The 14768-nt window shown below is 35.7% G+C and overlaps 1 protein-coding gene across 9 annotated transcripts in view; it reads left to right on the top strand.

Annotated features, from left to right (window-relative positions):
• The window catches only part of LOC115446720 (tyrosine-protein phosphatase Lar), a 401337-nt gene that overhangs the window by 361124 nt on the left and 25445 nt on the right, over positions 1-14768 (top strand). For all 9 annotated transcript variants that reach the window (XR_005112401.1, XR_005112397.1, XR_005112400.1 and 6 more), the window contains exons 8-11: positions 11626-11751; positions 11945-12094; positions 13368-13501; positions 13865-14015. Coding sequence is in view for 4 of the 9 variants with exons in the window: in XM_037438902.1 (XP_037294799.1) it covers positions 11626-11751; positions 11945-12094; positions 13368-13501; positions 13865-14015 (561 nt within the window). In the remaining 5 variants the exon portion in view is untranslated. The remainder of the gene's footprint in view (positions 1-11625; positions 11752-11944; positions 12095-13367; positions 13502-13864; positions 14016-14768) is intronic.

Genomic DNA, 14768 nt, shown 5'->3' with positions numbered 1-14768 from the left:
CTGTGCACGTACCTATATAAAAAAAATACCAATTGCAACTCATTTCACGTGATAGAAAAGGACTGCAACCATAGTACATAACACAAACACGTATTCCCTAACATTCGTATCATCAGTATTATGAATGTTGCAACCATAACCATGGGCAGGCCGACCGCATCAAAGCGCCAATAGCACAACGACCGACCGCAACTCTGACGAAACTGCGGTGTAATTACTTAATGATCATCTATTTACAACCGCACGCGGCCCTGGGTCCTCATTCTCTATATTGTAAAGTGACACGGCCGTGTTATCTTGGTGAAATTATCGTGGAATGATATTCTGTATGCTAGACAATCAGACTGAAAGACGTAACATATAACTGAAGCATTGGTCTCTCGATCAATCGCAATGATCAAAATTTTACATTGACTTACGAGTTGCGTTTTTAGGACATTTTAAGCGTGCAAGGCGACTGTGCAAAAAGGGACACTCGCCAGTACATCACCCTTAGTATGCCGGGCTATATCAATACTTGTTGCTTTTTGTAGGCAGAAATAGAAAGTCGTTATATCCAACACGCCCTAGACTAGCGCGAAGGAGTAAGACTTGAATCCTCTCAGTAAAAAAAGGCCCTGTGCGCAGCAGTGGGCAGTATGTAATACAGGGCTGATTGTATTGTTTTCATGAAGATAATGACCAATTTATTTCTGGAGAGTATCCAGTCATACAAATCAAAAGCTAGGCCAACGCCATATAAAATAAATATCAAAGACGAAAATAGCGAAATCTTTACATATACAATAAAATTGTAACAGGACAACGTCCGTTCATATTGTTATAGAAGAAAAATTATATAAGGGGTCTTTATTAAAGCAATGGAAGCCAAAAAAATAGTTTTTAGAATTTTTGATTGTCTGGATTTTTAAACGCACATCGCGCAAAAACGAATGCATGGAATGGAATACAGTTTTCACCAATGTATTGTTAGAGGTCTAACTTACGATATAGACTCAATTGTATCTATGGAAATGTTCAACGTAGACAGAGACGCGAAGAAAAACTAGTCTTAAAATTACAGTATAAAAGGAATGAAAACACGCAACCATCTGCCATAACAACCATTGGATATTACATTTATCTATGCTAACAGAGGGAACGTTAGTAGGTTACCGTATGCATACCGACGGACAATAATATTAACAATATATACGCGTCGTAGATAACGTCGGGCGTCGGTGGCCGTCCCGACGCAGACAACGAGCAACTTATGAACGTACAGATACGATCTAGAGCGATTGGGCTCGCTTTGAATGTTGTTACTAGAGTATTATATTTATTGTCTTAAAATTAAGTTTGTATTGTATTAAAAAATGCTATGTTCCATGTTCTATGTTGAGGTGCTTCTTTTTCTGCACTTAGCCCATAGTAGGTCGGGCCGTTGTACTTAACTTTAAACCACGAGAACGAATCATGCAAATTTAATTGAACCTCAACACAAAAATATGCCAAATGTTTAACTTATAGCTTTCTTGCAGTCATTTTCGCTTAGTTTACAAACTATTTAACCTTAGGAGTGATGAGAAGTAAAAAAAAAAACTATCATCTAACGGCAAATTTTAAGAATTTTCCACCTTGCTATCTTTTAAAGCTGATTTTAGCCAAAATAGCCCCCATGAAGGACCATGTTTTTTAATGTATGTGTAAGTTGAGAGTCTGGAGAAGTTTTTGACCTACCTTAGAACCACGAAGTCACCTGTTTAGTTTTATTAATTTAAAGAAGAAAATTTTTATTATAATTCATGGAACGTAAGTTTTTCACTTTACACCAACATTTTTATAATTTTTATTAAAGTTACGAAGCTGATTGTTTTTAGCGAAAAAGTACAACTAATGAAAATTTAGTTGCAATAAAAAAATCTCGAAAAACTCTTCTACTTTTTTAAAAAGAAAACATTGAATCGTTTAAATCAAAAATTCTCAAAATTTTAGAAAAATATTCATAACTCGAAAACTATGAAAAATCACGGAATCACGGATGCTCTATCTCTGGACCTTCGCTTGACACTACTTTCTGGGACATCCTGTATATCATGTAGCTAAAATTTTATTAGAAATAAAAAATTCTCAAATGTAACTACTCATAGGTCATTGCGACACAGGCCTGCGAGCCTAGTGCAAATGTCACCAGTAATTGAAGATTATGATTATCCTAACAAAACGGTAAATAAAAAATAAAAATTAATCGCCTATTTAAAATTCCTCAGTAAAAGTAGACTACGCAATAAGAGAACCTGTTCTTCAAATTAGCACAATTTATTTCGTCACAAAACGTCCACCCTTTATTGTAAGACAACACAGGAGTTGCTAAGTTCTCCGGCATCAGATGCATAGTGAATTTTAAACAATAGGAACAATTGTCGAAACGTGCCGCGTTGTAGTTCTGCTTACAGGCAAGCGTTGCAAGTGACGCGAGTGTGCGAACTAGCGGGCTCGGGGCGTTGGTTGAAATTAATTGATCAATATTCCCTATAAATCAGTGGCGTTATTACGAGCGGCGATTGCTGTGTTCGGGTTCGATGCTTCGTGTAAAGTTAAGTTTTTGTATGCTGATGCTTAGTAAACCAGAGTTGGGAATTGTTTAGAGAAAATACCATAGACTGGACTATTATATTTGACGGTTGGTATCCTAATGCTTAATATACCGAAGTTTATAATTGTATAGAGAAAATGAAAATTGACTCGTCGCCTAATATATGAGACCTTATTGGGGACTAAATTTGGGTGTGGTTTATGTCTACTTGGTCTTAAAAAGGGAATAATGTTCCGATGCGTCCACGCGAAGTATCGAGTTTGTAGACGTTCACAACTTTGTGATATTAAATTCGCGAAAATGAACTCTCAGGTGTACGGTATTAAAGCCATAAATAGGTGAACCCAATATATTTATCCTCTAGCAATTCTTACGTGATAATTTCGACTCGTATTGAAATTACATACGATAAGATTATCCGGTAGGTACACAACCTTCCAAAACTAATTCCAGCCATCAGGTGTTGTCCATAAAGTAACAAAATGCAAAATTATAAGTGTCACGCATAAAGGAATTTGAGAGGTGACATATTTTAATTCTTTCCTCCATGAAAAATAACAGTAATCATAACCGCGTAAGTTCCTGGCGCGAACCAAACGCTCGAATAAGAAAACTTGAAAACTTACAGTAGTAGTGACTGAGTCTTATTGAATTAGTTTCCAACTTGACAAAAAGGACGGCGCGGGATTATTTTCATCTGTGGAACGGGTACGCCGCGCCACACCCGCCGACACGCTCATTTTTACCCTGTGTTTTCTTTTTATAAAACCCCACCGCAACCTCAACTGCGTTTTATTAAATGCCAGTTACTATTTTACGAATGAGTTCGAAGCGGCATTTTTAGATTTAAATTTAGAATGTTTCAATTGTTTGTGTTTTGTTTTCTTTGTATAAAAGTCTTTTCTAAAATTATTTGATCAAACCAAAAATTATAGCTAAAGTATTATTGGCAGAAAATTTAAATTAACATTCAACTTAATCTCCAAGTAAGAAGATAGATTGTTCATTACACGAGCTAATTAGTTCATCTGTAAATCCGGTAACAATTTGACGGTGGACACTGAACGCCGAGCGATAAGGCGCCCGATACTTTGACAAACGATGTTGTCAAATATTGACACAATAGTATGAACCCGGCGGCTATAATGAAAGCCAAAGCATTGAAGGTAGACTTGCGTAGTTTAGTTATTACTGAACAAATATTTGTTTATGGAATTTCGCTTGGTTTCGTTGGTTTACAGAACATTCGATTGGCTTCATAGTGAAGTTCTAATGACTGAAGTCCTTTGAATAGGTAACTACAACCATCAGGGTCCTGAGCCGCAAACTTGACCAATGTATAATCCCCTTCCGAGTTTAAATTTCGCTTCAGCTCAGCAAAACATTCGCAAATCAATACAAACTAAGCGGGAAAGTAACATATTTCTTTAATTAAAAAAAGTTAAGAAAAATGAAACTGGCACAAACAGTTCACTTTTATAAATTAAACACACACACAAGCGCATGCGAGAAGTATAAAAAGCGTGATTTATTTAACAAAGTTAATCCGCCCGCACAGGAGGCTCCATACGTTACATACGTGATGTCTCTTTGAGGCCAGAACGTCCTCTTTTTTAGGATATTGGTGCCGGACCTCTGTCACTGTCACGAATGGCTGTACATTCGCGCTCCTTTACATATGAACCGGATTATGTTACCTATGTTATAGATATAAAAAAAATGGTGTTCACATTTTTTGAATTTCGAATTCATTTGTAAATTGATTTTAATTAATGCGTCTGTTTGATGTGGTTAGCACATTATGACGTTCGATTGCAATTTGCAGTGAAATACTCTCGTAAAGGTCAATCTTTATCTGTAATGTTTTACAGCGATGATTCGGTGTCCGCGGCGTCCTTTTGTATACGGCTAGTTGAACGGAAAAAAGTGTGGCTAATGGGTTCTTTTATCATTTTTACCGTGTCATTACAATTGCATTGCTTCTCGCATATAATTACCGACTCGGCGCAAATAATACACGCATCTGGATAATTAACATACACTCACACCTTTGCACACACACATTTCGCAGCGTGTCTTCCCATCTCATCAAGTTATGGAGGCAATCATTTCACCACAATAATTCTAATCTTAGCCAACCCTACGTGTGTTTTATAGAATCAGAAAACCCAAAAAACGTAAGACACTGAAAAGTCAGCCAAGAATGTTCCAAGATCGATTGAGTATACATTAGTACCTTTATTTATTATTACAATCATAAACTTGACAAACTTTACCTACGTGCTAACAAGGCATGGTATTTTTTCCTCCCAGTACAACAAAGGCATTCCACACTGAGCCGAGTTATCTAGCCGAATATCCCGTAGCGTCTAACGATATACACTCGAAGTTCGGTCCCTGCATCCTAGTTCCACTAGTTTTACAACGAGCGACGTCTCCACTACATTTCACGAGAGTACGCAAACTACACGAGACTGCTCTCCGCGAGTCAGTGTTCGGTGACGCTGATGTTAAACGTCGTATGTTTGTGTAGTGCGGTAGTGTGAAAGGTGAAGTTTTCCGTAAGGAAACTCGACACAATATAGGTACTTGTATGCATGAATGCGGTTTGAAAATATTGCTAATGATAATAAGGTTCTATATATAGGGAAACCAGCCCCGAATCTTGAATTTCTTCAAGGTGGGGCAAAATCTGGTAATTGCCACCTATATTTTTACCTTTGTTGTCATCGTCTTTTCTCGCCCCGCGGAAAATAATTTACTTGTTTAATGTATTGGACGTCTCACTAGCCAAAGTTGCCTTAATGATGAGTGGTGTATGCGTCTGCCAAGTTTGAATTTGCCGTCCGGGACATGGGCCCCCGCTTGCCCCCTCTAGATCCGGGACTGAGGGAAGCCGACAGAAATCGAGTTATATGGACCTTTCACCACTGTAGTACACTCAATAATCTTGTGTCAGAAATGTAAATAAATGTCTACTTGTCAAATTCATTTTTGGGGTTAGTCTTTTTCTTTCCCGTAAGGCAAAATGACACAATTAAACAAGGTCTTAGATAAATGAGACCACCGTATATAGAGTTTGTTGTTCGAGCGACATGTATGTTTGCAACGATTGGTTATACATATAAACAGGCTTTATTTTATCACTTCTTTTGTGTGGGCACGTTAATTCTCGAAAGCTGTAAGTCCGTAATTTTTGGTACTTCCCTCCTTCTTGTATTTTTAATGGCAATTTTCTAAGATTTTTGTGCCCCCACAAAAGAAGCCCTACATATAAATATACATCGGCGCAAAATGTTGTGACATGTATACGTTACATTTATAAAATAAACGATGAACGTAACCTTAGAATTCCAGTTTATTGGTCTCTCATTACGTAGTCGAATGTTCCAAGCACAATCATTATGTAAGGATTCATTAGAAACTCCCTTGTAACTTATTACCTTGAAAGCTAACCCATAACTAACATTGCAACCGCTTAACAGTTAAATGAACTAGACTAGCCTTGCTCTGTGGCGAGATAAACACTGATCCGAACTGCACCACGTCTGAATTAAGACTGCAATGAGAAGGCACCCTATTTATACCAGCATTTTGACACCTCGACTGATGTGCATTATTATTTCAAAGTACCCTACGTTTGTATGTCCAGACACCAACATTGAGATTAATAAAAACGATATAGCCGATGTATATCTTTTTTTATAATATTATAACAATTTTCTTTTTCTTTGTTTAGTACACTAAAGTCACGGTAATCACAAAATTACACCCAAGAAAAATATGTCATACTTCAGCTTAAACAAAATCGCACAGAACACACACAAAATGGGTATAAAAGTATATATTATGCATACTAATATTATAAAGCTGAAGAGTAATACTAATATTATAGAACTGATTTTGATTTTTTTACTAATAGGAAGCTACATTACCTCCTGAGTTTTATAGACTACTTTTTATCCTGGGAAATTATAAAGCGGGATTTTTATCTGGGACAAAAAATTCACGCGGACGAAGCCGCGAGCCAAAGCTATTATAATTTTGGTACGAAGCCGGTGAATACATTTTAAGTCGTTTTACAGTGCCATTCTCTTTGTTTTACCTACCATTCTCACTTAAACGTTTTTAATATATTTTTCACATACCGTTTGCTTATCCAGCCTGTGTTATTGTTCCTCTTGTGTGTTGAGAAATGATTCGTTTTAATTCCTCTTTACTCTTGACTTTTGTATGACGCAATTATACAGACTCATTGTGGGATTGTTAGGTCTCGCTAAGTACTGGATTTGACATAGGACGCATTTTGCTATAGAAAAAAAATGGTGAAAATAAATTCTCTGGCATACTTTTCCTCATTTACCTATAAACAGTTGAACTATAAATGCAAAGTGCGGGGGAACGTTTAAATGTTTCTCGAAAGAGTTTGTTAGTTTGTGCTTCAGTTGCGAACTTGAGCAATGTAAACGATCATTTATTTATGTTGTAAAAACTTTTGCAAAAGACCGCCATTGGTAAACGTTGATTCACTAATGTTTTACTGTTTATATATCGTTCAAAATTTTGTTCTGTAATAAATTTTTATTTTTATCATAAACACCTTTTTAGTCAAGACTTTCTCAAATTATTGGTTCAGTATTTTTTTTTTCGTGGCTTTAATAATAATAACTCTGCTGCCATATTTCTATGAGAACTTGTTTCTCTACATGAGTAACCATTTAAAAGTGTTAAATTTTTACTGTCAACTTTATCGTACACTATATGAATCAAGAACTAAGGGCTCATGTTCGAAGTATACCATCTTCACAATGATCCCAGCTGAACCAAGAAAAAAAACAAATGCATTTAAATATCTCGACGTGACCAACCGACGTGGAAAGTAATTAAAATATATATTTTCTATCCATAAAAGAGCAAGTTTCATTTGCCTTTTCTATTGTCGGGGCATAATTAAAATGGATCGCCGCACCGGTCACACTTAAAACGGACCAATTGCGTTACATCCGTCTACATATTAAAAAATAAAGCGAAGCCAAAAAGCATCACTCGGTTCAACTAATTTTAATTAATCGTAAAAACAGAGTAGCCGAGCGTGTCCCGGAAACGTTTTGAATAAAGGAAGAATAATTTCGCCCGTAGCTGGGCCGTGTCTAGAGTAAGGCGCTTAGGCGGTTTATATTATAGGCGGTTGTGACACCTGACGTTTGAGGTCTCAGGGTGATGGTAATGGGAGAGTGGGATAGGCGGCGTAGTGCAATGGGCCCCCAAGCCTAAGGAACTCCGCGGAGTTAGCTCCAAGATGTTTTTCTAATGTCACCACTATTACCACCATGTAAAGATTAAGAAAGCATTTCAAGCAAAAAATTAAAAACAAGGTCCTTTTTTTTTGAGAAATTGGCCCGGAGTTCACATTGATTGTTTTACACCTGGGCACTTGGTTTTCTAGCTACGCCACTGATTCACTCAGTCCAACCAATCCATTATCTTGCTAAAAATAAATTTATTCTTATGAATTCTTCAACAAAATCCCGTTCAAACATAAGCGACACCTTCGTACGGGTCCAATATACCTTCTCTAACTTAAGCCCGAGTCAAATAAACGTGTCAGTGAAGGATGGCCACCGCAGATCGTCCGAAGGCCCACGAAGACGACTCTCTTTCGGACGTGTCTCACCTTAATTAAAGAGGCCAACCGCCCTTGTTGCTTAAGACTCTTTATTTTTTTTTTCGTCCGCCATCCTGAAATGTATTTACGTGCCATAATGAAAGTGGGAACACCACTTATTTACGCCTAGGAAAATTTAATCTTGTTTACTACATGACTAGAATTTGTTTTGGCTTTAATAAGATCGCCCTGTTTTTAACACCTTTTTATTTAAATTTTCTTGTCCGTCTGTCGGTTAGTACATTTTAATAAACTTCTTAAAATTAACTTGAAGATTCAATCATAGTTCAAAAATCGATGAAATACAATTAACTTGCTTTGATATTTAATTCCAGACTAAAAATATGGTGACTGAAAGGTTTTTTATTAATTTTCTGTTTCATAAATTCCTTCACTGCCCAGTAAAAGACAACTAAAAAATCGAACGTAATAAAACAAGTAATCATTATAGATACAAATTTTATAATAGTAGACAGAGCGTAATGAAAATTAATTTCATCATAACAATGCAATCAGCGAGCAATAATAACAAAAGTTATTAGGTACTATACTAGAAATCCATGTTGATTTCGTACTTATCTATATTGTGATAACTGGTTAAAATAAAACGTACAAATCTACTAAACAAGGTGAAAAAAACTTCAGTATGAGTACGTACTCAAAACAATATCAAAAAGTGTAATACATTATGGCCATTAGTGAAACCTTTTGTTTCACGACAAGTACCTATGAACAATATGTTTTGTAAAACAAAGGCAATTAAAGCAATAAATGCGTACTGAATAATGTGACGTCTGAATGTCCATCGTATGACCCTAATGTATGCTTTAATTAGGGTTACCTGCTGTTGAATACATGTTTTATATTAAACTAGTTGACCCGACAGACGTCCCGTATTAACTATGATTTTGCAGCGCGCATTCTGTCATTCGCTGACAGTTATTTCAAACAATTGACAGTTATATAAAATTAATATTTTCGTTAAGTTTTCTTAAATTTCCTAATTTTCCGCGCAATTTATTGAATTTTTCTTTCATATGATCCTTCTCCTGACAATAACAAACACAACAAAAAAAATAATAGTGAAATTGGTCTAGCCGTTCACGCGTGATGGCGTGACCAAGGGAAATAGGGATTCATTTTTATATATATATAGATAATATCAGTTATATATCAATAGTTGAAAAGCTAATTGATATAAACGATATTAATTAGTTGTATAATACATATAAAGAATCAGTGCATTTTTTGCGTCAGTTGTATATAGTTTAATTTTCGAAAAACAAAATATTGCTTAAATCAATTTGATTAAAAACCATCAATATATTTTTATTAAATTTTGCTGCTTACGTGATGTTGTATCATAATATTTCGAGGTATTACGGCTACATCTTCGGCATTCGTACGTTCTAAGATTTTTCTTTAGTCTGAAACGTCTTTCGTCTCGTAGGGACTTTTAAAAAGGTCTATCCAAATTCTTGGTCGTCTAGATTTCCAAACAAAAATATTTGAATATGTGTCCTGTAAAATCTTTTTATTCAAATAAAGTAGATTTTTTTAAAATAGTTTTAATATTTCTTTTCTACTTTGCTAATTTCTAAGGTCACAGTAGGTTCATACAATAAGGCCACATCTCTACAAAAAGTCTGTTACATGCAATCAAATACATCCCATTTAATAATAATATTGATTTTAGGCAAACGGATATTTTTAAAACAAAGCCAAACGCTTACTTAACGTGGTCTACATTTTTCTTTAGTAATACTATAGAAATGAGAAGAAATGCAAGCAATCAAGCAAATAAAATCTGAAGCAAGATTTTCCGCCGTTGCACAACCCTACTGTAGTCTGAAGAGCGTTGTGAGATATGATGGACACAATGAAAAAATATTACCATGTATGGACGTCAAGCAAGTCGGTTTAGTTCACATTTACACAAATATCACGAGTTCATTAATATTTATATGTACTCTCGTCGAATTGTGATTTTATGCAAAAAAAAAAAAATCTGACACAAATGAACTGTAATGAATCCCCTCGCGTAACTCCAGTACATTTTTATCTTAGTATAGAAAACTAGGTTCTTGCAACCCTAATGTGTTCATGTGACTACACTTTTAGGGTTGTGAGTAATGACGGGACACATGAAAAATTATTATTACGTCTGGTTGCGGGGCAACTGAGCTTGGTTTACGTGCATGAAAATATTACATGTCCACGACAATATTTATTCAGCATTTGGAGAAAAGTTATATTTTTTTTTTAAATTGACTTTCGTTATGTAATTTATCATTTCATGATGCTTTTACTATTAAAAACTAGGGTTCGATATACAATATCATCTTTCTAAAATACTTAACTCTCAATTTTATTCGAATCAGAACTTTTCTTAGTTCCTGATTAGGTGCTAAATATTTTTTTTAAAGTTATAGTCACCTGATCCGTAATAGTAAGTGCAGTGTACTGGAGTGCCATGAAAAAAATTGATTAAAGAAAGTTATTGACCTCTTGATAATAATAAAATTGTGCCGGGCTCTCTAGTCGCTTCTCCAAGTACTATCAGAAAAATATTCTAAAAATATTCAAATATATTAAAAAATATTTGAACGCTGTGACGTCCCTAAACGGACTGGTAAAAGCGAATGACGATAATAAAGATCTCTTTTCACATTAATTAACGTAATGGAAACACAAACATTTTCTTTTTTTTAACTCATTTTATCTCTACTTTAAAATGCTATATTTTGGCAAACAAAGGCATGTATACAAATTAAAATATATTTTAGTTGGTTGGATATTTTTAAATCCCCTATTCTTTACACTTTTGAAAATATGTGAGTTGAATTTAATTTGGTTAATTATGGTATGCCGTGCGCCATTGCAACTGAAGCTTATGAAACAGGCTGGAATTTATTTATTTAGGTGTTAAATTCATGAACATTGCGTATTTTTTCATAGAACTTGAATACCGTGTAAATATATATTTCGGTCATGTGCACATGAATTTGCATAGAATATAATTACGGTCGTATCCATGTGAATTTTATACATACAATACTGTTGTACCACGTTTCGGGGAATCCCCTTCCAATAATGTAATACAGCAAGCATAATAAAACAACCAGACTCAAAATCCAGCCTGAGACAAATCACCTAATTTCCTCCAGTGACAAATTCACAGAAATTTAACTGCCCGAAAACAGGCAATCAGTTATATCGTTTTTATAGCTATTTGTATTTAATATTATATTCGAATGAAAAACATTTTGTGTTGAACCAACATTTGTATAGGAGAAAGATTCATCCCTACTAAAGAGTTAATTATTATATCCTTTTTAATTTTTATAAGTATTTATTTTTATTTCATCACATTTTTTGATGACAGTGAGGAGAGTGGCGCCGCAGTTCTCGATACCCCCACCTCCCCGCTCAGAAGTGATGCTCGGTGGTAACCTGACCCTCAAATGCGTTGCCTTCGGTGCGCCGATGCCCACCGTCAAATGGAGAAAAGGTGAGTACCACCACCAATGTTTCCAATTGAAATAAGAAAAGTTTTAATGAAAATCGTCATAGCAACTGGAACAAATAAAACCTTAATTAACGATGTATTCGTCAAACTTCAATCACTATCAAACAAATAATTATAAATTTTAAGTATAAATATCATATTTGACATTTAAAATAACCGCCATTTTGTTTGACAGGCTTGACAAAATGGCTGACGCCCGAAGACAATCCGCCGCTAGGACTGAACAATCTCAAACTGGAAGATATTAGGGAGTCTGCGAACTACACATGCGAGGCGGCCAGCGTGCTCGGAGTCATAGAAGCTACCGCAGAGGTGAAAGTGCAATGTGAGTGGTGTATAATTATTAGGCAGGGGAAAATACTCGTGTGTTGGATAGGAAAGTTTCTAACAGAAATTTATTTTGGGACAATTGGAACCATGAGTACCGCTAGTTCGGACTATATTGATTTCTGAATTGGTCCGAAGATCTTCAGCCTACAACTCCTTCCAAACAGTTATTGCTCTTCGTGTCTTATGACTATCTGTTCAGTTACGTGTTACATCAAAACCGAGAACCAAATTTTATATTAAAAAAAAATAAGTCTCACATCACTGCTCCCTGCGCTTAATATTGCTTACGCCAAAATGACGTATCCGATGAAAAACTACCACCGACCTTTCCATCCATCAGCGTCCCGTCCAATTCCTACCAATATAACCCTGCAAACGTACTTTAATACGTCGGACAATTGATGACCGCGTACACCAGTTAACCCTCTCGCGGCAGTCGGTATTCCCTAATTAATCCGAACCCGCGCACGCTCAGCGCAAACCGCTCACAAGACTGACTGAATCAAATTACACTCATAATTTCTTGGGATAACTGTTGCAAATTTATGGTAATAACTTTGCCGAGGTGGAAAGAAGGATTTACGAAAATCAATTTGATAAATTGCGGCAAGTCGAGCAACATCCATTATGAATTAGTGTTATAATTTATAATTGAAAGGGTTGGAAAGTTGTTCGGTACCCTGGAGACAAACGAATGTCAGCTTGATTAATGATTAATTATTGTTATTTCTAGTTCGGCGCGGAGGTAATGTTTGCGCAATTTAATTTTGGGAATTTAGTTATCGATGTGCGTTCCGATGGACATGTTCATCGAGGGTTTTGATTAAATTCCCCGGACTCGCAGCAATTAGGGTTGACCTTGAACTCGATGAGATCAGTTCCCGGCGTTAAATTTGATGCTGATCTAGATTAGGAGGGTATTAAAGTCCTATTAACAGTTCCGTCTACTCTAATAATTGCCTCTCGCGTGTCTAGTTATGTAGAAGGAATGATTTATTAGATATTCGATTAATTTTACATGATAGGATCTTTTAAAGTAATATATCTGAAATCCATTAAGATTAAAAATAAATCTAATACAAAGTATTCTTATTAGTAATTGAAAATTTTGATGAAATATAAAGATCTAAGCGACATGTTAAACAGGACCTCAAACGACTTATCTGACGAGACTTATAGTTTTTTTTAACTTTTTCCAACAGTTTTGCAATTTCTTCATTATTATACTAAGTCTCATATTAAAACCATTTTTTTATTATTTCTAATAGCGCTTCCCGGTCCGCCCACGGAAGTCAGGCCGTCGGAGATCACTGCGACCACAGTCCGACTCACTTGGACGTACAACGGCCCCGAGGAACCCCAGTACTACGTCATACAATATAAACCTAAATACGCTAATCAGGTATGTGCAAACCAAATATATAAAAAAAGAAATGTATGTACTGTGTATTTATGTTCCCAATAGACTCGAAAACGGTTGAAGCGATTTTATTTTTTAGGTAATCTTCAGCAAGGTCTAGCGGGTAATCCTGTAAAGTTAGCTAGCGATCGGAACATCGGAGTCATCTGGCGATAGATAAGATATGCCACGCGTCCGAAGCCGGGGAAGCCGGGGCCGATCGCTAGTCCATGAAAAAATCTTAAGAACATTACTATATTTTGTGTATATTTTATAATTGGTCCTTCGAGCGCGACTTTGCATTAATTTTATTTCTACAGACGCTAACATCTGCTCAAAACCTAAATTAACTTATATTTCCTACAGGCCTTTAGTGAAATATCAGGAGTAGTCACTCAGTTCTATGCTGTGACGAATCTCTCGCCATACACGGAGTACGAAATGTACGTCATAGCTGTCAACAACATAGGACGCGGACCACCTTCTACTCCCGCCGTCATCACCACAGGAGAAACTGGTATGTAGCCGTCTCTTTCACTCGTACCACCACGTAGATAGAGTGACAAGGATAGCATATAACGCAGTAGATAGCACATCTAACTTCATGAGTGAGAGTGAGGTAATGATTTTAGAATGTTTGTAATTAGATAAGAGAAAGGCGGAATAACAACAATTCAAAAGCTTTCAGATACATACTATACTGACCGACCCTTAAATATACACGCGTTGGCATATAAAATTGTTCTTTCAATCAAGGTGGATGGCTAACAAAATATTTACGTTTAATCGTAAAACTGAACCCAACGGTATTGAAATAAAGAAGAAATGCCGGTCAAGAGCGAGTAGAAATTTCGGCTTTGAAAGGTTACAAACAATTGTAAGGTTACATGCCGTGTAATGTATTTCATATTGTTTGTGATACATGATAATTATTCTGTGAGCATTCGCGTAATAAAACATTGTATTATATTGTTAATTTGATACCTCGATGTTTCTTAGAGAAAAAGCACAAATGTAAGTTTTCTAGTAATATACTGAATTTGGAAAAAACAGCTTTTTTCAACGCCTTTCGGGAGTATGCAGATCTCTGTTAAAAACAGATAGGTTTTGCAATCATTTGAAATGACCTTAAAAGTGGCATATCTTTTAATTGAGTTAACTAAAATTTTATTTATATTCGTAAATAATGTGAACATCAATGTTTTATTAGTGTAATGGGAAATCTTAAGTAATATCTGAGACAATGAATCTTCAGGGTCTTGACCGAACA

The sequence above is a fragment of the Manduca sexta genome, chromosome 15 (assembly GCF_014839805.1).
Source record: "Manduca sexta isolate Smith_Timp_Sample1 chromosome 15, JHU_Msex_v1.0, whole genome shotgun sequence".
Classification (NCBI taxonomy): Eukaryota; Metazoa; Arthropoda; class Insecta; order Lepidoptera; family Sphingidae; genus Manduca; species Manduca sexta.
The sequence above is the reverse complement of the archived record's forward strand: the minus strand, read 5'-3'. Positions and strand labels throughout refer to the sequence as shown.